The 22628-nt window shown below is 35.8% G+C and overlaps 1 protein-coding gene across 2 annotated transcripts in view; it reads right to left on the reverse strand.

Moving 5' to 3' along the window:
* The window catches only part of MICU1 (mitochondrial calcium uptake 1), a 181278-nt gene that overhangs the window by 60901 nt on the left and 97749 nt on the right, over positions 1-22628 (reverse strand). For both annotated transcript variants that reach the window (XM_019745859.3, XM_074339573.2), the window contains exons 7-8: positions 12760-12842; positions 5519-5716 (exon numbers count right to left, since the gene is read on the reverse strand). In XM_019745859.3, the coding sequence (XP_019601418.2) occupies positions 5519-5716; positions 12760-12842 (281 nt within the window). The remainder of the gene's footprint in view (positions 1-5518; positions 5717-12759; positions 12843-22628) is intronic.

Here is a 22628-nt window from a genome sequence, read left to right on the forward strand (position 1 = left end):
GAAACTATCGATTTATCACTATCAACATTCTGCTCTGTAGAGGCAAAAGGGGAAGAATAAAGTGTAAGGCAATTCCATTGAACATATTTACTTTTGTTTCTGAGATTTAATTAAATCAAAAGTCAACTTTCACCTTTGAGTTTAAATAATGAGTCAGTTTCCCAGAAAACAAAACAAAACAAACAAACAAACAAACAAACCCAAAGTGGCTATTAAAATAAAAAGAAATCTGTTTTGCCAAGAGTGTCCAAGTTCTATAAAGTTGAAAGCCTTCTTGTCTTCTGGTTTTCTTTCCCACAATCTTTTGGCCAGAAAAAGAGCTGAGGTGGTTTCTTAATATGGCCCTCAGTAAGGGAGGGATTTCATTCTACTTTAGCACTTTAAAGAGATGAGTATAAAGATGTCAGCTTAATGAAGTAAAGGGTAGGTGATTCTGGAATTTCCACAGGCACTTTTAGTTCTAGTTTTAATTTTCTCATGTAGTTCTCATGTACTTTAAGTTCTTGAGTTCTAAGAACTTAAATTTTCTCTTTAAGTTCTCATGTAGTTCTAGTTTTAATTAAAAAAAAAATCCTTAATATTTAACTTAAATTAACCCTCTTTTTTCTTTGCTCTACTTTTAGTGACAGATGAGAATAATTAGCATAGTCCTTTATGTTTCCCTTTTACCTTTCTTCCTGATTGAACAAATCTAATTAACTTCAATATTTTTTTTCTTGAAGACAGGTAGTGTAAGATAGTCACTGTGATTCTTTGAACTGTATCTAATTTGCCTTCAGTTAATTAATAGTTATGCCTTTTAAAATGTAATAATCTGATTGATTGTGCAATAAACATATGAATCCCAAAACTTGTAAAAAAGATCATGCTACAGACTGGAATTCTGTTAGATGATACTATTTCAGTTTCCTTGTTGTATATTCTAGAGTTGGCTTCTTCCTTCTTGTATAAATTATTTTTTGCTTTTCTTTGACATGATGACATTTTTATGACATTTCCCCCTCCCCCAAAGTTAAAATTAATCATAATCTTTCAAAGAGTTCTCTATTACCTTTCATTTTTGACTGACATCTTATTTGTGGTAGTCTTCAAGAAATCAATGAACATATTAACTGGAATTAGACTTGGCACCTGTCTCCAAGGAATTCGACTTAATAGTTCTTGGTAGCCTTAAATGGAATTTTTTAATAACTTGAAGAGGTATTTTTAAAAAAACAACAACTGTGTATTTTTAAGTCATTCCTTCAAACCCATGTTTCTGAGTTCCCAAATAAAGAGAAATAAGAGTAAAATAAAACAAATCTGACCAGAATCAAGAGCATGAAAACATTAAAAAAAAATCTAACAAGCTAATGATTTTTATGAAAAGAAAGTAAATGGCTAGTTTAGGTAGTATCTTATAAACACAAAAGAATAGTATATTTCACATCATAGATTATATAAATGCCTAACCACTGGACTAATACCTAAAACTAATATAAAAAAATACTGAATGTCAACTGTAATTTTATCTCTCTCTCTCTTTCTCTCTCTCTCTCGTCATGGGATGTAAAGTACAGCATAGGCAACATAGTGGTATAGTAACAGCTATATACGATGTCAGATGGGTTGCAGACTTGTTGGGGTTATCACTTTATGAGGGGTATAAATATCTAATCATTATGTTGTTTTGTACACCTGAAACTGATAATAAAATTAAATTTTAAAAAAAAGAACAGTATATTTCTTCTTAGTCATAACACAACTTAAGGGGCAAAGGAACTAGGAAAAGATGGTGCTGAAGAAGGTAGACTACAGATATTCAAATTTGGTCTTTTTCTGTTTTTAAAATTCAGAACATTTAATTTTTCTTTAGCGCTCCAAATAAGTCACACACAGAAACCTCATCTCAGACAAAAAGTGATAACAATCAGATAAAGTACAGGAAATAATTCATTCTGAAGGACTGAGTTGAAATCCTGGCTCTACCATTTAATAGCTCTGTGACTTTTATCTTCCCATTTCTATATCTGAGACATGGGTACAACACCACTAAAACCAATAGGGTTGGCGAGAATAAAAACAAAGAAAGCATGTAATATACATAAATTTCCTAGCTCATAGTTCATGGACTTTTCCCTCTTTCCTGACCCCTCTGAAAATTAAATCTGACAGATAAATAGCGTTATCTTCACTCTCAAGGCTGTGGTGAGAAAAAGATAGAAATAACTATATGGAACAATAAATCTCCTTGATCTGAAATTTTAAAGTACATAAGTAAAGAAGTAAAACCAATGAGAGAATGATAGAATTATAAAATTCATATGAAAGTTACTATTAATCATTTCTATTTTCTTCTTGGCTGTGATGATGACATTATATTTCATACTTAATGAGAGGAGAAATTACCCAAACTTTGAAAAGTAAAATTAAAAGTATTTCATAAAAACAAAAATTGCTCTATTTTCCAGATGTTTTATGAAAAAGCCATTTCAAAATGAAAGTAAAAAGCCTTTTGGTCATTCATCTGAGAAGACCTGTTGAAGTGCATACTATATGCCAACAGCCATACTAATTGGCAGAGTGTATATAAGACAAGGGGAAAGAATGCTTATTAAAGACATAGTACATGCCAGGTAGTGTTAGGTACTCACCGCTGTATTAGTGTGCTAGGGCTGCCATAACAAAATACCACCAAATGGGGGACTTGAACAATAGAAACTTATTTTCTCTCTGTTCTGGAGGCTAGAAGTCCAAGATCAAGGTGCCGGCAGGGCTGGTTTCCTCTGAGGCCTCTCTTCTCGGCTTGCAGTTGGCTGCCCTCTTGCTGTCTCCTCACATGGCTGCCCCTCTTGCATGCACATCCCTGGTACCTCGTTGTGGGTCCTAATTTCCTCTTCTCATAAGGACACCAGTAATATTGGATTAGGGCCCACCCTAAGGCCTCATTCTAATTTAACCACCTTTTTAAAGGCCCTATGTCCAAGTATAGTCACATTCTGAGGTATTGGGGGTTAGGGCTTCAAGATTAAGAATTCTGGGGGAACACAATTCAGCCCATAAGAAACAATATCTCTGGGGTGGCCCAGTGGCTCAGGCGGTTAGAGCTCCATGCTCCTAACTCCAAAGGCTGCCGGTTCGATTCCCACATGGGCCAGTGGGCTCTCAACCACAAGGTTGCAAGGGATGGTGGGCTCCGCCCCCTGCAACTAAGATTGAACACGGCACCTTGAGCTGAGCTGCCGCTGAGCTCCCAGATGGCTCAGTTGGTTGGAGCGTGTCCTCTCAACCACAAGGTTGCTGGTTCGACTCCCGCAAGGGATGGGGGGCTGCACCCCCTGCAACTAGCAAGGGCAACTGGACCTGGAGCTGAGCTGCACCCTCCACAACTAAGACCGAAAGGACAACACAACTTGAAGCTGAACAGCACCCTCCAGAACTAAGATTGAAAGGACAACAACTTGACTTGGAAAAAAAAAAAAAAAGGCCTGGAAGTACACACTGTTCCCCAATAAAGTCCTGTTCCCCGTCCCCAGTAAAATCTTTAAAAAAAAAGAAACATCATCTCACTTAGACACCTCCCTGCTTTACCAAGGAGGAGTTAGGCTCTGAGAGAATAAATAACTCACCAAATGTCACATAGCCATTAAGTGGGAGAAACAAAATTTTACCCAAGGTTTCATTATGAGAGCACCAAAGCCTATACTCTTCCCGCTATTTACACCTTCTCAAATCTGCTATTCACACCTCAAATAATTATAAGTCCAGTTGGGAAAGATAACGTACTGATTCATAAAACTTTAAATATGGGTGTTATTCACTGGACTTGTGCTATTATATGGAAAGAATGAATTTGGGATTAGTCAACATTTATGGAATATTTACTGCATGATAGGCTGTTTTTTTCACAAGAGTCCACTGGTTCTCTTACATGAGTAACTGCTGATTGGCAAACAGGAACTGTCTTGGTATGTCTTGGCCCAGAGCCTACAGATGACCCTAAGTCAATGTCAAATACAAGAGGGCTTTCTACCATAAGTATCTTAGATATGACTGCCTATTAGATCTCTTTTCTTTTGCATTTGGGTGTAGGCTATGTGTAGGTACACACATATAAAATCCTTAATCTGCTTTATATTATTCTACCTCATTGGCAATCTACACGTTAGTGGGCTTTCAGCACGTTAGCATCTCAGGATGAAAGACAAAGTCCCATGCTCAGTCTCTTAAGACTCCCACTTGTGTGCCCAGGAATGGGTATTAGGCTGGACGGTGGAGCTGACACCTGCTCCACACTCTGGATGGCCCTGTACTGTTGCTTCAAGTTTGTTAAAAGTACCGTTCTCGCTTGTGCTTTATTCTCTAACTACATTTTCTGTATCTATACTGTGTTAATTTGCAGTTATATGATTAATAAGTTAAATAATTTACATTCCCAGATTATGTTATAATGTGTCCCAAGAAGACAGTCCAGGTACGCGTACCAGGGGCCAAGGCACATGTGCAGAATCCTAGTACATATCAGCGCTTACACAAAAATTGTTGGCCTCCTGAAAGCAGAAAATAAAACTGCCATATGAAAGATGTCCTCCCTCTACAAGTAGGAAAGAAACAAAGAGAGGCAATTGTGGAAAAGTAACTAAAATAAACGGGGAGACTAAAGGGAGATAAGAATTGTTTTAACAAGTTCTGTTTATATACATTTCTCTTGACTTTGACTCCCCTTCTCTGGTGATAAGAACGCAAACTTCATAAAGGTAAGTTGCCTCTCAACCTTGTAATGTAAACTCTCAGGCCTAGCCACTTCTTTGGGTTTTCCATTTTCCTATGGGTATTCTCATGTACATGTAAAAATCTGTATTATTTAGACATATATCACTTATTATAGGAGCTACAAGAGCCTCCTCAAAGAGGCTGAATTGTAGAGATCCATTTGTTTTTTTTGAATATCAGTTATACCATTTCCAAAAAGCAAGTACATTTCAAAATCTGATCTGATTTTTAGTACTATTCATATTTCTGCTTCTCTTACAGAGCATAAACAATTAAGAATGTTCTTTGTTTCTTTTTTAATTATAGTTGACATACAACAGTGTTCTTATTAATAATGGGAATTCAGTTGTGATTTTTCAAACTGTCTCAATTGAGTTAAGTGGGATTCCCCTCACCTCTACCTCCTGGTGCCTTCTACACAATAAACACAAACCTGGGGATACATGCTCAGGCTGAGAACTGCTCTGACCCCCTGCATTTCATTTTCCTCAAGCTGGGTACCCAAAGACAACCACGATTTTCAATTCAGACATTTTTGCTTTCAGGTCCAGAATTATCTTACTCCAAGACATTTTTCACAGAACATATTATTTCCTACCTGGTATCAGATTGTAGAGACTGATAAGGTTTCAAAGCAATCAGCTGTGACAGGTGGAGATAGACTGAAAGAATTTCAACAATGCATGCCCTCCCACCCCAGTGGCTCTATGTGCACATGTGATGGACAGTGGGTGCCCTGGTCCCCTGAAGTCCAAGGAATACCTACCTCTAGCTTCAGAACGTCATGCTGAAGTTTACGCTGAAATTCGAGGAAATTTTTGATTGTCAGCTTCCCCTTGAGATCGGCGCCAAAGAAGTAGGTTGTGAGGGCTGAACACAAGCCAGACTTGAGGGTGTTACCAGTAGTAGGACGATCTCTGTGACGCATACCCATACTCGTTTGGGAGCGAATGATGCTCTGAACCTAAGACAGAAGCAAACCCGCATCCAGAAAAACATTACAAAAGTGGAAAGAATAGAGAGAAGTTAGAACAATAACTATTGACTGTTTATGATTTGCCTACACTGCACTACAATTCTTTCTTTTAATGCTCACAGCAATCCTAGGAGATAAGTCTCATGATGATACTCATTTTACAGATGAGGAATGTGAGGCACATAGAGTTAAATAACTTGTTCAAGGTCAAGTAGCTATCAAGTAGCAGAACCAGGACACTAACACAGATACCTGACACCTTTAAAATTGGGATACTCTTCAAAATCTTTCCCCAGAAAAGAGTATGCGTTGGTTTAGAGGCTCAGAACCTCTCTCCCAAACCTCAAATATCATCAACCTCACAGTAATACCTTCCATATCACAGGAGACTTTATAAAAATTTCACACATCTCACTGCTGACTCTCTAACTGTGAAGAGAGGCGGCATAGCTATAGGCAAATATTTAACGGCTAAGAAAGAGAACATATTTATTAGAATGATACACGAAATACAAAAGTGGCATGAAATAATTCTCGAAGAAAACAAGGGGAATTACTTCAATCTTTGAGAAGTTTAAAATGAACTTTCTGAGAAATGATAACTTGTCGGATAGCAACTATATAGAGAACTTTTTGAGGCAAGACTGTCATTGTTATAACTTTGTTTTCACTAGTTCCTGCAGTCTTTTCTACCTCTTTACAAGCTAAAAAACAAACAAACAAATCCAAAAACAGCTGTTCAGAATAATTAAAATTGGGATATGTAAGAATAAATAATAAAAGTATCTTATATAAGCAAACAATACATATAACCTTGTGGGTGATGCTTAAATTGGCAAATTAGAAAAATGAAATACTTAGAAAATTAAGATTTGCAACAACAAATTTACCTTAGTTAAATGTCCTTTATTTATTTATTATCTATGACCATAAAAAAGATTTAAAAGTCTCTAACTTGATAAAGGTGGAACAATATAATGGAAAGACACTAGATGGGGCATCAGGAAACATGGGGTCTGATTGTGCTGCTCTGTAGTGAAAGCAAGATTTATGCAAGTCATTTAACCTCTTGGAGCCTTACTTTTCTCTTGGAAAAGTTCACAGAATACATTATTTTTGAGCCTCCTTCTAAATCTAGGTTAGTATCATAAATGCTTTTGATTATGATTTTCCTTAGCTTATGTTTTATCGTGTAAATAAGATTGCTTGACATTTGTTTCTCATGCACACGGAGACTTGAAAGCCAGGTATACAACAAACAACCCAATTAAAAAATGGGCAGAGGACATACAGATGGACAGTGGACATCTAAAAAGATGCTCAACATCACTGATCATCAGAAAAATGCAAATAAAAACCACAATGAGATACCACCTCACTTCTGTCAGAATGTCATCAATAAATCAACAAACAACAAGTGTTCGCGAGGATGTGGAGAAAAGGGAACCTCCTTGCACTGTTGGTGGGACAGCAAATTGGTTCAGCCACTATGGAAAATGGTTTGAAGATTTCTCAAAAAAATTAAAAGCAGAGCTACCTCATGACCCAGCAATTCTACTCCTGGGTGTTTATCCAAAGAAATCCAAAACACTAATTCGAAAAAAATACATGCACCCTTATGTTTATTGCAGCGCTACTCACAATAGCCAAGATATGGGAACAACCAAAATGCCCATCAATAGGCGATTGGATAAATAAATTATGGTACATTTATACAATGGAGCATTACTCTGCCATAAAAAAGAACAAAAGCTTATCATTTACAACAAAATGGATGGACGTAGAGAATATTATGCTAAATGAAATAAGTCAGATTGAGAAAGACAAATACCATATGATCTCACTTATATGTGGAATATAAAGAACAGAATAAACGAGAAAAAAACTGATGTTTGCTAGATGGGGGAGGAGATTGGGGGATAGGAGAGAAGGTGAAGTGATTAGAAAGTACAAATTGGTAGTCATAAAATAGGCACAGGGATGTGAAATACAGTATGGAGAATATAATCAATAATGTTGTACAGATTATATAGGTGCCAGGTGGGTACTGGGCTTATCAGGGGGATCACTTCATAGATTATATAGATGACTCACCACTGTGCTGTACGCCTGTGCTGAAGCTGATGTAGAAGAATATTGAATGTCAAGTGTAATTAAATATATATATATATATATGTATATGGTCCCGGGATGTGAAGTACAGCATAGAGAATATAGTCAATGGTATAATAATAGCTATACATGATGTCAGAGAGGTAGTAGACTGGGAGGGGCTTATCACTTTGTGAGGGGTGTAAATGTCTCATCATTATGTTGTTTTGTACACCTGAAATTAAAAGAGAAGAAGAAGAAGGAGGAGGAGGAGGAGGAGGAGGAGGAGGAGGAGGAGGAGGAGGAGGAAGCCAGGTATATAATGGATTTTTAAATTATTTAAGTTGAAGTTTTTTAGACTTTAAGTTGAAATACAGGATAATCAGAAAAATGCTTCTTCTATTTGAAGGCAATACACAATTAATTTTATCTAAGTGGGAGAATTGAAGAATTTTCCAATAGCAGTGAACCACTATTGAGGATTAGTGTCAGGACCTGCCATGATTCCAATTTTGCCCATGATTATACATATTACAGCTTATATCTTTCCTGTTGTGGAAACTGTATTATGTTAGCTTCAAAAGTGTAATGCTGAGAGTGTGTGTATAAATGACTGGGAAAAAAGTGTTTTTAGGGAAAATTAACTAATGCTATAGCACATTCATTAATGATTAATAATAGCACAGTCCAGAAATAGTTTACTTACATGTAAACTATTATTAACTGTAAGTGTTCTTTCATTAAAAAATTTTTTTAAAAAGTATGTATCACTAGGTTATGTGTGAGAGAAAGAGGCAGTGAGAGGGAAGGAGGGAAAGAGGGGGAGGGGGGGAGAGAGTGACAGAGCGAGAGAGAGCGAGAGAGAGAGAGTGAGAGAGAGAGAGAAAGAGAGAGACAGAGAAAAGTAATTTTCTTAGAATTTCTCAGTTGGGAAATATTTTCTTAAAATATTTTTATTTAGATAACTTGTTAAGGGTGTAAATGATAATCAATCAAACCATATCAATGAATGCTTATTATATGTTATATGTTGTGGAGAAAATTAAGAGAAATATAAAACATGATCGCTGAAATAAAATCTCATTCCTTTTCTTCTGTTTCAAAACTGATCACTTCTCATACTTTCATACTAAAAAATTTGTGTCATGGATTGGGTGAATGTAGCCCAAACAGTTAATATTTTTTGCTAGGTTAGTTCTATGTTTAATGATTTACTACATAAAACTAGTTCCAGTTTTATGATTTACTAAAAAATGGGTTAAAATAAAAAAGATTTGTGTGATAGAGAGGTCAGAGAAAACTTACTATTTACAATTGATAAATCCTTTTTAGTAATTTGTGTTTAAGCATGATCCAAGTAATTTTAGAAAAAGATGAATAAAAGAATAATATTCACTATTAGTTTGCTGACGCAACATGAATTTTGAAGATACATGATGATGAAATGTAAAACATCGTCATATTGGACCTGCTTAACTTTTAAGCTTGACAAATACACTGTCAAGGAAATACCTGTTTACCTGGGTAATCAGAGCGAAGTACGAATGTTTGAAAGCCGAGTGTACTTTCAACTTAATAAATTATTACATTTCCCAAGAAAGTAAAATGTAGAAAGATGGAGTAGAGAAACTTCTGAGAGTCGTTCAATCATGAGCTGCCTTATAATTACTTTTTGATTATCTTCTCGAGTTTTTACATAAAGCTCCCTGTGATCAATATTATAAGTTGTACAGGTAAACAAGGCCAGTTATCAAGGGATGAAATTAACATTCCCTTCTCTGACAAGTGAACAGAATGGTGACATGACTGCCCCGAGTCATTCAGCATCCGAGTCATTCAGCATCCGAGTCATTCAGCATGTCAGCAGTGATGCCAAAAATAAGACATATGTGACCTAAACTAAATTCTAGAGTTTCATCTTTATAACAGGAGTAGGGAAGTTACAGCAGTTTTGCTCCTGAGAGGCACCTAAGTAATTTCTGAGCCTATTTCAACACCACATTTTTTCTTTTTATATTTTATTTCTCTTCCTTCTTTCTCCCCGTCTCCCACTTTTCTTTCCTTCCTGATTCTTAGGTCTGTCTAAAGCCCTCTCTTAGCATTTAATACTAAATAGTCCTTAATCTGCTTCTGGTAATGGATGAATAGCTCCTTTCAGGCCAATCCTCCCTGAGATGACAATTATGTACCAGGGACAAAATACACCCAACACCCAACTGAAGGCACTAGAGAGTGATCACAGGCAGATTATTGGAGCGGAGTTGAGACTCGGAAGATGGGAACAGCCCTGGGTGGGTTTCCCACTTTATACAGCTTCAGCCTGAAGGAAGTCCCCAGTCTGCACCAGAAGGATTGGTGCCCTCATTTTTTTCTGGCTTGAAAAACCAGAGGACAGAATTTGGGGCAACTGCAGCCACTGGAAAGTGAGGGGGATGTCCTGGAAAGGAGAAATCCAAAGAGAGGAGCCCCAAATTCCACACATAAACTCCAGCCAAATCCAGTTGAGCTAAAAGCCTGCTGAAACACAACTATTCTTTAGATGAATATAACCAAATTTAGAGTCTATGACAGGTCATTTGTGATATCCAAACTATAATCCATAATTACTCGACATATGAAGAAACGGGAAAATTTGGCTCATTCTCAAGAGAAAAGGCAATCAATGGAGATCAATCTCTACAGTACCCAGATGTTAGAAATTAGCAGACAAGGATTTTAAAGTGGCTATGATAATAGCATTCAAGTATATAAAATACGGAAAAGATGGATTTCAGATGAGAAAGAAAACATGAAAAATGAAAAGTTCTAAAACTGAAAAATGCAACATCTGAAATTTAATGGATTGTTTAACAGCAGAGATGCTATGACTGAAGAGTCAGTGAAGTGAAGATAAATCAATAGAAATTATACAGTCTGAAAAGGAGAGAGAAAAGATTGAAAAAAGTAATAAACAGAGCTTCAGAGATTTGTGAGGCAGTGGGCTAACATTTGTGATACTGGAGTCCTAGAAAGAGAAGTGAGAGAGAATGGGGCCAAAGAAAAAGAAATTTTAAGAAATAATGGCCATAAACTTCTCAACTTTGATAAAAACCATAGATTTATAGATACAAATAACTCATCAAATACCAAGAAGGATAAATACATAGAAAACCACACTGAAACACATCATAATCAAATTTCTAGAACTCAAAGATAAAGAGAAAATCTGGAAAGCAGAGAGAGAAAAACAGTATATTACATAGAGGGGAACAATGATTCAAATAACCAGTGACTATTCAACAAAAGAAATCACAAGTAGTGGAACAATAACAGAATTTTACATCTATATCTAGAACTCTGCATCTAGAATTTCCTTCCAAAAATAATGATGACATAAATTAATTCATCACCAACAGATGTGCACTACAAGAAATGCTAAAGAAAGTTTTTCCAACTGAAGGGCAATGATAACAGATGGAAACTAGGATTTTAAGGAAGGAATAAAAGGCTTCAGAAATGGTAAATGTGAGTAAACAACAGATTATTTTTTCTCTTATTTTCTTAAAAAGAGCATGATTACCAAAGCACAAATTATAGTGTGTTATGGGGTTTATATTATACAGCAGCAGTCCCTCCTTATCTGTGGTTTTGCTTTCTGTGGTTTCAGTTATCCACAGTCAGTCATGGGCTAGAAATGTTAAATGAAAAATTCCAGAAATAAAAAACTTGTTAAGTTTTGAACTGTGGTCCGATCTGGATAGTGTGATGAAGTCTCTTGCCGGCCTGTTCCGTCCCACTTGGGATGTCAGGCATCTCTTTGTCGAGCATCTCCCCATTATACACACTCCCCACTGAGTAGCATCTTGGTTATCAGATTATCTGCCACAGTATGGCAGTGCTTGTGTTCAAGTTACCCTTAGTTTACTTAATAGTGGCTCCAAAGCACAAGGGTAGTGATGCTGACAATTTGGAAATGCCAAAGAGAAACCACACAGTATATGTATGTTTAGGAAACAACACTATATCTAGAGTTCACACTACCCAAGGTATCAGGTATCCACTGGTCTTGGAATGCTCCCCCTGTGGATAAGGGAAGACTACCATATGCAGATGTAATACATAGGACAACTATAGCAGAAAGAATGGAGAAGGGGTAAATGGAAGTATATGGTTGCAAAGTTTCTACATTTTATGTGAAGTTGTATAATACTAATCCTAAATTGACTGCGTATATTTTAGAATGTATAATGGACACAGGGTACAAATTTGAATAAATGTCTCTAGGTATTTTGAAATATTTACCTTTGTGCATTTCTTGTTTTAAAGATATACTGTACCCAATACTCTCTCTCACTTCCTTTTCACCCCTTCCCTCATTTTGAACACAAAAATGTCTTCTTACATAGATTTTCTTTTCTGTTTTGAAACCACTCCTGATAATCATAATAATTGTATTTGGGGAGGTACCATGGTCCCCCAATGACAGAAGTTTTATTTTGGAAATGTAACCTCTTCCTAGGATTCCGAAGAAACTGTATGTATCTTTGCTGAAAGCTGCTACAGTCAAAGGCGTGGTACCATTTTTCTTTCTATAGAAATCCTTTCAGAACATGTCATTCATCCTAGTAGTCTGGAACTGCCTGGCACAAAGGAGCTGTTTAATAAATGTTGAACATATGATTGAATATCCATAACTTATCCTCTCAGCATTACAGTCTAATTTACATTGGGAAATCACAGAAATATTGACATTAATCCTATGTTCAAATAATTCCTTACGTTTAGATTGAAAAACAAATAAAAGCCCTACCTGTAAAAAGAATAATTTTGAAAAATGACACATTAGGTACTTCAAAAATTGGATAGCATCTGAGTATACTGACCAAGGCGAAAGTAACTCCAAGGCATATAAAATGGGTCAAATATTAATGTATTTAAAGGAACTCTCCAGGGCAACTTGCCTGTTCAAACTCCTCCATGTCTACTTCGCCATCTCCATTCAAGTCAAACATCTTGAAGGCAATTTCAAAATTTCTTTGAGGAGCTGCAAGTACAAAGAAGAAAGGAAGGATAGACGGGAAGAAGGAAGGGAGAGAGGGGAGAAAAAGAAAAATATTTAGATGGCATTGACCAAAAATAAAAATATCAGTCCTTTAAGAAAAACAGTTAAATGTTAAAATGTAATATCAAGTCACAGAATACTACCATATTTATCTAGACCAACCTTTTAGCAATACTCCTTGAAAGTAAGAGAATTTTCCCATGGCCAGAAAAGATAGCACTTGTCTTATGTTCACGTTTCAACACTCTTAAATACATCAGCTTTGATTTCTTAGACACCATCCTCTTAGCTGTATAATACTAATGTTATTGCTGTTACTTAAATATAGTATTATTTACCTGGGCATGAAAGTCTGTCTGGGGTGAGATAATACTGCTGCAGAGAAGTTGAAACTCTAAGAAGATATACTACACATACTGATACTCTCTCCCACTTCCTTTCACCCCTTTCCTCATTTTGAATACAAAAATGTTGTCTCCATTCAAGCCAGTGTTTGTCTTGCTTTCTAAAAAACAAGCCAGCTTTCTACTTTGTTCTTTCTAGTCTCTCCATTTTAAGTACAATCAGGAGTTCAGTGGATGTCATTCTGCCAACAGGTTATCTATATTAGTTTACTTGTTATCACTGAAGCTCTGTGGTAGGGCAGAAAGCATACTGCTAGCTGCTCAGCACCCTGTTTCAACCATGTGAGGTGGATGGCGTGTATACTGAGTCAAGTATACTTAAATGTTAACATTAAGCTGAAGTTTAAAAAACAAGATGAAAAATGCAAAGTTTGAGAAGATGGTATATTTTCTTTCCCTTAAGTGAATGATGAAAGCACTTTAAGACTTTCTTATTCCTAGATCAATCAAAACATAATTAACATACTTGTGCATTAGAATAAAATATAAATGTAACAGCCCCCCTTCCTTACCATGCTAAACGTTCTGGTAAAGGAAACAAAGTAGTTTATTTCCTTCCTTTGGTGCTTCAAATATATATGGCTATAGAGAATTAACCAAAATACAATAACCTAATACAATTGCATTAAATTTTCAGTTAATATAATTTTTTCTAAAAGAAATTTGAAAGATTATATGTAGACAAAAAAAGGGGGCTTAGTACATGATGCATAGTTGTAGAAAGTCCACATTCCCATCTTGCTCATGAATTTGGCAACAGTGAATTGACCTTCTAGGCTTACATTACATTTCAGCTAGCTAGCCAGCTAGGCTGGTGAGCTCCTGGTTTTTAGTTGCATGGGGAAATTATGTGCCTGTCTGCTTCTGATTGCCTGCTTCACTTGATAATGGCCTCCAACAGGTTTGTTCTTGAGGCCACAAGTACAATTGCTGAGAAAGATGCAGCAGAGGGAATTAGATTTTTGTATATTTACTGCTGCCTCTTAAATTTTTCTTACCTGTCTGGAGGCTATCTTTTACTGAAGAGTTACTATGTGCTAAGCACTGAGGTAGATAATTTAAAGCTGTTGATTATCTGATATTGTACTCTCAATCTTGAAATCTTTTATTTCTTTATTTTTTTAAACAGAGGAAGAAACTGGGGCTCAACGCCATTAAGTGACTAGCTTAAAATCACACAGCTAACACAGAACTGGTCAGCACTGACTCCAAAGTCCATAAACTTTATGCTCCACGGCCTCCAATATGAAGGCAGTGGTAGTTAGAATAATAAACACATACTCTTCATTCAGATATGTTCTGACCTAGAAACAAATCAACAAAACATGACTCACTGGTTACTGCAGTCTCTGCCATAGCTGAGAGTTCCAAGTTGTGCATCTCATAGACAAAACTGCTATCAAAGAAACATTGCGTGTGCTGTGCTCAGTGGTTTAGACTTGGCTGCACTAATTGGAGATCCATAGGCAACATTGGATTCTCAGATAGGTTTGTCAAGTGTTTTTTAAAATTCTGACTATGAATTTCTTTGGCTAGGACTACACTCTCCTATTCTTCCCTGTTGTCTCACACTTGACCCACTTCACTCGTATAAATTATTTGCTTAATCCTTATAGATAGTTGAGATGGTAACAACTACAAACAATGTGAAGCCACTGAAAGTTTTAAGTAGAGGAGTGACACAAGCAAACGGGCATTTATAAAGGACCTTTCTGGCTCCAGCGTGAAGGATGAGTTGGAAAACAAGAACCAGCTTCAGAGAAGATCACTGAAGCTCTTAATAAATGTTAAAAATATGAACTGAGGTGATGGCAGTGTGTAATGGAGAGAGGAAACAAATTTGAAATAACTTAAGAAGGCAGAAATTATACAACTTTATGATTAATTAGCTGTGATGAGCTGAGGGTAAAAATGGATGACAATATGATTGGCTTAGGCTACTGGGTAGCTTGCATGTCAATAACCAAGAGAAAAATAGATGGAAAAGGTTTTGAGAAGTAAAATGAGTTCAGCTAGGACCCGCTGAATTCAAGGGATCAACAGCATATTCAGATGAAAATATTCCGGAGATAGTTAGAAATATGGATTTAAAGCTTTGACGAGAGAGGCTAAAGCTGGGAGTTACTAGCATAAAGGTGGTTAGTTTGCAAAGAGCTTGGAATTTGTTCAAGGAGAACTGAGGGTTGAGGAGAAGGGTGAAAATAGGTAGAATGCAGTTGAAAGAAAAGAGAAAGGAAGCAGTGACAGCGGGGTGGCATCACAACAGCGAGAGGAACACAGTCCAAATAAATAGAAATATGGAAAAATTTGGCAAGAGCCAGTCAATTTGTTGCCACACATGAATTAAAGCAGCATTTTCATTCCCTATCATCACTGATTATAGAGATTACACAAAATGCTTAAAATTTTAGCTTTATCATAATCTTTTATTCTTACAGTCCTGTGAGTTCTGTAAAGGCATGTGCCTGGATCATTTAAATGAAACTGAATGAGTCATTATGCCTTAAACTGTTTTTGGTAGTAGTGATGGAATAAACAAACAAAAAATGAGTAAGTTAGATTCTAAACAAGTTTCTTATTTTCTGTTGGTTTGATTCTCCTACCACAGAATTCCGACCTGCACCATTCCTGTTTTAAAGTGATGCTGTAGGACAAATGAGGTAATTACTATGCAATATCAGAACTCTGAATCAGAAAAAAAACTTTAGAATGTAATAAACCTCTAGCCCATGATGAACCTGCCTACTGAATTTGTAAGGATGACCACATGCCTCTGATTATTTCTGAGACGGAGGTCACCACTTCTGAGGTCTAATCATTGTTGGCCATATTAATTGAGCTTTTTTTCTCATGTAGAGCCCAAATGTAATCTCGTATAGCTCTTACAGATTGTCAGTGTCATTTTCCAGAGAAATAAAAAATACATCTGCTTCCTCACTTATTTGATGATTCTCTGAATCCATAAAAACACATTACCATGTCTCTGCTAAGGTTTCTCAGAGCTTACTTCCAGAACTTCAACATCCTAACAGCCTCCTCTGGGGTACTTTTGATGTTCAATGCCTCCTATAAATACAGTATCCTAAATATAGTTAATTATGGAATGAGTTACCCTTTCTAGAAACAATAGGACTACTTCTTTGCAGACTAATGTTGTAGCATTATTCTTATATGAGAGCTTTAGTATCTTGCTTTCTACGTAACATTAGGCTTAGGGAAGGGGGGAGAAAAACTTACAAGATTAAATTTCAAAAAAGTGCCCCTTCCTCAATTCTTCTGGATTCTTTCAAGTATGATGGGTAGGCATAGTCTGGAAGAAATCTTTCTACACTTTACACAAAGTTTGGTCCGGTCCTCCACAGAGACATGTGGCCTAGGTTGACCTGTCCACCTCACCCCATGTGCCATTAGGAGCTAGGCTACTGAGGCAAGAAGGGTTATTGTTGGCAGTACAACCATAACCAATAAAACATGAGAGTATATTTTATATATGAACCCTGTAAACCAAAAGTACAAGTAAACATTTTGGGCTCTTTGAAACCAGAGAAGTTTTCTAAGTGTGGACACTGTGGACAGGACCAAATATCAAGGCCCCTTTTTCATGAAACAGATGTCTCCATGGGTGTTTTGGACAGGACCAAATGTCCTCCAAGGAAATGGTATGATGTGTTGTACTATACCATTTCCTTGCCCTCCAAGGAAATGGTATGATGTGTTGTACTATACCATTTCCTTGTGATTATTTAGCTTCAGAAGGAGGGTGCTACACAAAATGAAAATGTAAGAATTATTTTAAATACACTTTAGCAACAGTAGATCAATTTTCTTTTCATTGACCTATGTCCTTGTAAGTCTGATTTCATTTCTGTTAGTAACTATTTTACAGGTACTCTTAGATAATCTGTTAGCCTTTTCAACATTTTCTAATAGTTTCATAAGTACCATACTGATACTATAGCTAATAAAAAGGGTTGCAAATATTTGAAAAACATAAAAGACTTAAAGAATGATAAAAGATAAGCACAGTCAAGAAATATTTCTTTTTATAAAGCTATGTATTTTATATTTAACTTTTATACACAGCTGTGTAGAAAGGCATATTTATGTGAAACAAGGCATAATGTGAATAATCTCAGCAGCTCAAAAATTTAACTATTATAGTTTCTGCTTCAACTCAGAAGTCTCACAGTCAGGTGAGCCCTCATCTTTGTTCTGTAGAATTATCTATTGACCAAAATATCCACTGTTAATCTTATCACCTGAAGTCAATGGAGACAAGAGGAGTTACTATGAGAATCTGCCCTGAAACTTGGCAAATAATTATTCCTGAAATTCAAGATCTGGAATGGAAAATAAAAAAAATCCACATGAACTATAATTGGTTGCAGAAGATATTGTGCTGCTAAATAAATTAAAATCAAGTATTTTTTTCAGTTGGTTGTGCTAGAATTACAATTTAAAATACTGTAGTAACATTTTGACTGTATTACAAACCTTAGTTTCTTACCATTTAGTGATTTAATATGCTCAAAGAAGTTTAAATTAATTAGACTGTTTCCTGAATATATTTTCCATGGTTGTGCAGTTGTATGCTCTCATTAAACTGTCCTATGGGGAGGCCAAACCAGATAATATGAAATAGTGAATATTCTACCACTTAAAAGTATCTAGTTTCCCACATTATGTGCAATATGAAATGATAAAACGATAAAAAATTTTCACTGCTAACTTTTGGAATACAATATCTAGAAAATTTCCTTACTGGGGAAAAGACACAATAAGGCAATCTCAAATTGCTCAAGTTCATGATATATAAATGCATCAATTTAGTTCTTCTTAGCTTTGCTCCTTTAATACGAAATAGAAAAAAAAAATTTCCCCTGGTGAAATAATCAATGCCAAAGGTAAAGAAAGAGAATCCTCAACTACCCAGGAGGAAAAAACATTAGTTATTATAAAGAAGAAAGTCCTAGGTTGTTGTTATAATTCTGCCTAACACCTGAACACTACAGAGCAAGTTCTATAGAATCTTGAGGGAAAACAATTGTAATCTAAGGATTACACAGAAGTGAAGTCAGCATTTCCCTATATTAGCAAAAGAAGATATTCTCAGACATGCAAGGATTTTGAAATTGTATAATCACACACACTTTCTAATAAAAGTCCACAGAAAACAGTAACGCAAGTCTTGATCAAGCGTTGGTCAATTATGAGCTCTGGCTAGGCATTTGTTTATATACTGTCCTGGCTGCTTTTGAGCTACAAGGGCAGAGCTGGGTAGTTGTGAAAGAGACCTTATGGCCTGGAAGCCTAAAATACTTATCTTGCCCTTTAAGAAAAAGTTTGTCAACCTCTGGTTGAGGACATTCTTCAGGCAATAACAACAAAAATCAATCAAAATAAAGAAATAAAGACAGGGAAGATGAGATCAGTTAAGAAGTGAGAATAAAATCAATAGAACGGAGTTAAGCTTAAATAATTGTTATTATCACAGTATATCATGGCATCTGGCATTTACTAAATGTTCATTATGTGTCAGGCACTTTATATGAATTATTTAATCCTCCTGACCTCTCTGTGCCATTGTAGTATAATATCCATCCCCTGTTAAAAAAGAGGTAACTACAGTAGAGTGTGCTCAGGGTCTCAGAGCCAGGATTCAAATCCAGGCAGTCTACTAGAGCATGCAGTCTTAGCTATTATACCAAAATGGTTATAAAATAATGAAGTATGAGAAATACCCTTTGAAAGAGAAAATACAGAACATAAAATTATTTTAAAATAATGACTTGGAATAAAAAAATACCAGATTATTAAAATTATAAAAACTAAGTAGAGAGAAGAAAATGAAAGGAAGCACTAAATTTCTCATCTTCCAATAGAAGACATCAAAAGAAATGAATGACTTCCTCCTCGATATAAAAGCCACGCTGCCCCTTAATCCCACAGATATATACGTATGCACATTTAATTTAATTCAAAGGTTACTACTAATAGGATAGTATTTAAATTACTGGGGCAAAAACCCCAATGAATAAAGTAAAAGCTTAAAAGAAAAATAAATACCAAGAAAACATAGAGAACATAATATATGGTGACAGAAGTAAGGCCAATCAATCACAACAAAGTTAAATGACCTAAACTCCTTTATTAAAAGACACATGCTCTCAGACTGACTAAAACTGTTATGTATAAGAAATGTATCAAAAAACAACGTAGAAAGATAAAAGGAAACACAAGAAAACTAAAACAGAAAGAAAGCAGAAGTGTTAATGTGAGACAGAAATGAACTAAAGGCAGAAGGATTATTAAGAACAATCACTATTTTCATATCACTAATGAACACCATCCTTAAAGAGGGTCTAATATATATCTTTATGTACAGGACAATATAGCATCAAAATGTGTAACAAAACAGATAAATGTAAAGGAGAAATTTTAAAAAATCACTATAATGTCTCAATCTTTGACATATTCTGCAGAAAATTTAATAAGGCCATGGAGGCTTTATATAATACAAACCACAAGTTCAATTTAATAGATATATATTGAACATTGTTTTCTGGTAAACAGAGACTACATATATTTTTTAAAGGTTCAAGGGAATTTGAAAGACTGATTAGATATCAGCACGCACACACACACACACACACACACACACACACACACACACAACAATCACAAGTAAAAGAAGAAATTTGCAAACACAGCATTTTAATGACTATAATACAATAAAACTAAGTCAAAGGAAAAAAATCACCTGATCATCAGGCTAGATGTTGAAACAGCATTTGACAAAATTCAAAAAGCTTTCCTATTATTATTCTTCCCCCCCCCCGCCTGAGAAATAGAAATTTCTTCAACATGGTAAATAATATTTATCTGAAACCAAGATTCACAATATACTTAACTGAAAAATGCCAGACATTTATTTTAACATAATACACAAAAGGGGATGCTCACTATTCTGAAAGTTCTTGCTAAAGCAAAAATATAAATGAAATAAAATAGAACATACAAGTTAGAAAAGATAAAAAATATCATTATTTGAAGATTATATAAACATCTTCCAAAAACCTCCAAGAAAGCAAAAAACTCAGACCTACTACTACTAACATGTTCAATTATAAAATAAATATGTAAGATATTTATAAACTGGGAAATGAAAATAATCAACAAAATGTCCCACAGCATTTTCTTAATTATTCCTCTTCCCTCTTGCATCATTGCTTTTCTTTCTTTCTTAAAAAAATTTTTTTTTTTTTTAAATTGGGGAATATTGGGGAACAGTGTGTTTTTCCAGGACCCATCAGTCATTGTCCTTCAATCTAGTTGTGGAGAGCGCAGCTCAGCTCCAAGTCCAGTCGCTGCTTTCAATCTTAGTTGCAGGGGCACAGCCCACCATGCCATGCCGGAATTGAACTGGCAACCTTGTTGTTAAAAGTTCGCGCACTAACCAACTAAGCCATCTGGCTGCCCCGCATCGTTGCTTTTCTTAACGTAAGGCATCCAGTACCCTTTCTCTCATGGATTCATATTCACCCAGCTTAAAAGCAACTCTGTGGCAGGGAAATGGCACAGAAGGACTGAAGTTAATTATGTAACTTTCTAGGGATCTCTAGAATTAAAGTACCGAATTTGGTCCTAGATAACATTAGATATCCAAAGCCCATGGTGGTATTTTAGGTATATAAGTACATTTAACTGTACTCTAAGTCTCTGTGTTTTTCACCATAAGAATCTAAAATCTTTTTTTAATTTCTATACACGAAGGTGTCAGTAAAATGGATCTCTGGAATTCTATAGGACCAATCAACACAGACACGACTAAAAATAATTAATTTCATAAGGTGTAAAAAAAAAGTTTCAAAACCATTAGAAAGTATAATAAACTATGCCTACCATCCAAACATCTTTAACTATTATTGTTAATTAGCAATAATTAGAATAGCTATCCTTATTTTCACTGTTGCTAAAAGAAAAAATAATAAGTGTAGAGAATTCCAGTGCCCACTGATATTTATATTTTCCTTAAAAGGGATGGTGGTGGGGGGAGAACATAGAACCTTGTAGGCTACTGTAAAGACTGGCTTTTACTCTGAGAGAAATTAGAGGTCTTTGGGGGATTCTGAACAGAGGAATGACATGATCTTATTTAAATTTAACACGATCATTCTGGCTGCTGTATTGAGAATGTATTGTAGAGAAGCAAATGTGAAAGAAGGGTGACCGATTAGGAAGGTATTGAAATAATCCAAGTGAGATATGAGAATTTCCTAGACAAGCGTAGTATCAGTGAGTGGAGTGAGAAAGGGTGGTATTCTGGATTATTTCAAGGCAGAGCTGACAGGATTTGTGGATAGATCAGAAATACAAATATCAAGATTATTTTCTAAACACACACACACACACACACACACACACACACACACACACACACACACAGAGTTTTTCTCTTTCCAAAAGGGAATAATATGTATGTTTTGACTCATCAATACACTGTGAACATTTTTCTATCTAATAAATCTCTGTATTATATACATTAAGTGCTGTATTGAATTTCATTGCATAGATTTATTGTAATTTGCTCAGCCATCTGAGTTCTTTCCAATTTATTTTGTGACCATCAAAATCATTATACATACAATCATTTTATTAGCCTAAACTTGTAGAAATGGAATTGCTGGGCCAAAGGGTAAAGGTATGCCAATAATTTATGCTCTCACCAATACTATATAAGCAATTAAATTTAAGTGTCATTCCAATAGTTAATTCTGATACACAAATGGTTTTAGGTACACTATAGATTTTGTAGTCAAATGAGAGAAGGAACAACTAATTGCCCCTTTAAAAGAGGTAATCAACTCTAATCGTTATTCCAGTCTCTTGAAGTCCTTTAGACCTTTGAGAATGATCTAAATTTAGGAAAGACTTCATGTAGTTTTTTTGTTTGTTTTTCAAAACCACTCTTGTTTTTAGTTTTTATTTTTATTGGGGAATATTGGGGAACAGTGTGTTTTCTCCAGGGCCCATCAGCTCCAAGTCGTTGTCTTTCAATCTAGTTGTGGAGGGTGCAGCTCAGCGTCAAGTCCAGTCGCCGTTTCAATCTTTAGCTGCAGGGGGCGCAGCCCACCATCCCATGAGGGAATTGAACTGGCAACTTTGTTGTTAAGAGCTCACACTCTAACCAACTGAGCCATTGGGCCTGCCCCTCCGGAAGCTCATTGTCTTCAGTCTAGTTGTGGAGGGTGCTGCTCACTGGCCCATGCGGGAATTGAACTGGCAACCCTGTTGTTCAGAGCTTATGCTCTAACCAACTGAGCCATTCTGCCGCCCCTCACTTCATGTAGACCAAGCTCAAGTT

The sequence above is a fragment of the Rhinolophus sinicus genome, chromosome 15, assembly GCF_057876585.1.
Source record: "Rhinolophus sinicus isolate RSI-liver-muscle chromosome 15, RSI-T2T, whole genome shotgun sequence".
Classification (NCBI taxonomy): domain Eukaryota; kingdom Metazoa; phylum Chordata; class Mammalia; order Chiroptera; family Rhinolophidae; genus Rhinolophus; species Rhinolophus sinicus.